The sequence below is a fragment of the Solanum tuberosum genome, unplaced genomic scaffold (assembly GCF_000226075.1).
Source record: "Solanum tuberosum cultivar DM 1-3 516 R44 unplaced genomic scaffold, SolTub_3.0 scf00691, whole genome shotgun sequence".
NCBI classification, from domain to species: Eukaryota; Viridiplantae; Streptophyta; class Magnoliopsida; order Solanales; family Solanaceae; genus Solanum; species Solanum tuberosum.
Window position 1 is genome coordinate 99095 of NW_006239605.1, and position 2963 is coordinate 102057.

At 29.1% G+C, this 2963-nt stretch overlaps 1 protein-coding gene across 1 annotated transcript in view; it reads right to left on the bottom strand.

Moving 5' to 3' along the window:
- The window catches only part of LOC102599048 (uncharacterized), a 4515-nt gene extending 2888 nt beyond the window's left edge, over positions 1 to 1627 (bottom strand). The window contains exons 1-4 of the mRNA XM_006366839.2: positions 1514 to 1627; positions 1362 to 1438; positions 867 to 1053; positions 388 to 758 (exon numbers count right to left, since the gene is read on the bottom strand). Of these exons, the coding sequence (XP_006366901.1) occupies positions 388 to 758; positions 867 to 1053; positions 1362 to 1423 (620 nt within the window). The 5' untranslated portion in view covers positions 1424 to 1438; positions 1514 to 1627. The remainder of the gene's footprint in view (positions 1 to 387; positions 759 to 866; positions 1054 to 1361; positions 1439 to 1513) is intronic.
- Positions 1628 to 2963: the final 1336 nt, after the last annotated feature.

Sequence of the window (2963 nt, forward strand, 5' to 3'; positions counted from 1 at the left end):
ACCCTTCGGGGTGGCCCAGTGGTTTGGGCTTGGGACTTCCATGTTGGAGGTCTCAAGTTCGAAACTCCTTGCCAGCAAAAGCAAGGGGTTTGCCTTCTGGGTCGAGCTCGTCGCACCAGGTTTGCCTAGTGCGGTTTACCTCTCCTATGTGGTTTGCGAGCTATTGCATAGGAGCGGGAGTTTTACCCTGTGCGCACCCAAAGGGTAGCGGCTGCGGGTTTCCCTTGTCATCAAAAAAAAAAAAATGATTACTCAAAAATATTTTTGTTAGACTATTTTATAAGAATAGTCAATAAAAAAAAATTGATTACTCACAAATATATATATGCCACTAATTTTATTGAGTATTCTTATAAAATAGTCTAACAAAAATAAATGATTACTCACAAATATATTGCGAATGCACAAAGCACATCTTCCTTGGGTCCTTGTTTAAACCGACTTTCCACCACCTTTCTAATATTATTGTAATAAATTTTTCTTGCCTCTAATTGCATAGGAATAAAAACCTTAACATCGTCATCCAATTCTTCAAATAATAAGAGAGGTCTTGACATTGGAAATTTATTAAACCGAATCCAAATTTCACGCTCAACATACTCTTCTGGAGTAAAGTCTTTCCACCGGCTTTGAATTAGATTTGGTAGATCAGTATGAGAAGGATTTATAAGGATAGATGCTGCTGCAAAGTTCTTAAAACCAGTACCGGGAAGTTGTTTCTCGATGTTCCTTTCTATAGAATTTCGAATTTTATTTAACTGCAAAGGCATAAATTGATAATTTTTTTAAAATAAAATAAAATAAAAACATATTACCAAAATAATAATAATAATAATAATTAATTTAAAGGGAGGGTTTGAGTAGACCTGAACAGCACTATATTGTTGCTTGTGCTTGAAATCTTGTCCATTTTTCTTCAAATTATTATTTGATTCTGGTGTACTGCCAGATAGAAGATAGAATTTGCGCTTGCGCTTGGATCTTTTCCCTTTTTCAAATTTGAAATTATTATTTGATTCTGGTTTGCCAAATTCATTATTATTTGGTTCTTGCCTGGTAGATAAATTGAATTATATTAAACAGAAGAAATTAAACATTTATTTAGTATCAAGTCAATTTATGTTGTTGAATTCTAGACTACAAGATAGAATATAGAAAATAGAATTAATGGAAGAACAAATCAAACACAAGTATATTTCTTGAACTTAAGACATGACCTAATCCAATTTTTGGGTATGAAAAATATTATTGCTTGATTCAACAAACTAGGAGTCAGAAAATTCACACAGAATATAAAAGGGGAAGGATTAATGGCAATAATTAAGAGTCAATAAACATAAATTCATGTGAAATAAACTTACAATTCATGTTCAACCTTCACATCCTGTGGCTCTCTCTTAACCGTATAACCAAAAGTGTCCATAGATCTTTTATAAACCTACGACAAATTGATACTGTCAAATCTATCGGCCAAATTAATAATTTATAACGATAGAAGAGAAAAACAACATACCTCTTTTTGGTTTCTCTAGTGGAACTTGTACAGCTTATGCTACCGGTTAACAAGTTTTATAGGGTCAATATTTGGTTTGCCTGCATCCGCTTCCTAAGTCAAAAGGGAATGGACGGCCCAAGAGAAAAAAAAGGGACCAACGTATCTATATATCTATATATAGGAGAGGTAATAGCGCCTACGTGACTGACAGCACCACAATTAATCTCTAACTAGTGAAACTATCCGCGTGGCTATATGAAATATTTATAAGATAATAATATGAAATATGTAATATTTAGGTTAGTATCGAATATATAGATAATATTAATATTTCTCTTCATCTGCGATATCATAGGTTTTTTCATTTTTTTTAAACATATAAAATATAATTTTTTTGTATATGTATATAGTAGAACAAAATATTCACCGTGTTGAAGTAAATGGAATAAGAGATAATATGTTGAAATAACAATATATTGAATTACGTTGAAAATATTTTTATGTTTTAATTTTCTCTATCTTTTGTAGGAGTACTAATTTTCTATTCAAACTCTAATTTCGTCAAAACAAAATTGATTTTTTTATTATGTCATTATTATTTGCTTATTATAATTTTTTAAACATTAATTAAATATTTATAAGATTTATGAAAAATGAAACATACAAAAGTTATGAATAATATTTAATATTAAAAGTTACAAGAAAGATGAAGAGACATGAGTTATAAATAATTCAAATGTATAATTTTATTAGACATTAAATGTATTACTAATTATGCATTGATTTTATTTGTAAAATAAATAAATAAAAATAAGGGGTGAAAATATAAAAAATGAACAAAGAAAATATAAAAATTGGTGACTACATAAAAATTAGGGATAAGGGTTTGAAAAATACCTCAACTTTGGTCGAATTTGCTGTTGCGATACTAAACTTTCAGGACTTATTACCTCCCTAGACTATTCAATACCGTATTTTAAACATATATATTTCCCCACGTGGACATAAAAAATAATGCAAAATTATAAATAGTAATGTGTCCCACGTGGGCACATATATACCTTTAAAAATACACTATTAAATAGGTTTAGGGGGTAAAAAATACGGTATTAAATAGTCTAGGGAGGTAATAGGTCATCATAAAAGTTTAGTATCGCAACAGTAAATTCGACCAAAGTTGAGGTATTTTTCAGACCCTTATCCCTAAAAATTATAAATACATTTCAAAGCAAAAAGAACGGAGACGAAAACTGATTCTTACATACGCAAAAAATGGCATCATGAAAATAATATTTTATTTTTCAATTACTTTTTTATAATTATAATAAAAATGAAACTCCTAATCATCATAATTTTTTTGTTGTTAAAATGAGATAATTATATTAATTTTGCTTCATAACAAAGAAAAAGTAGAATAATAAAGGATCAAATTATTAGCATTGATAATATAATACATTTAGCTAAATTA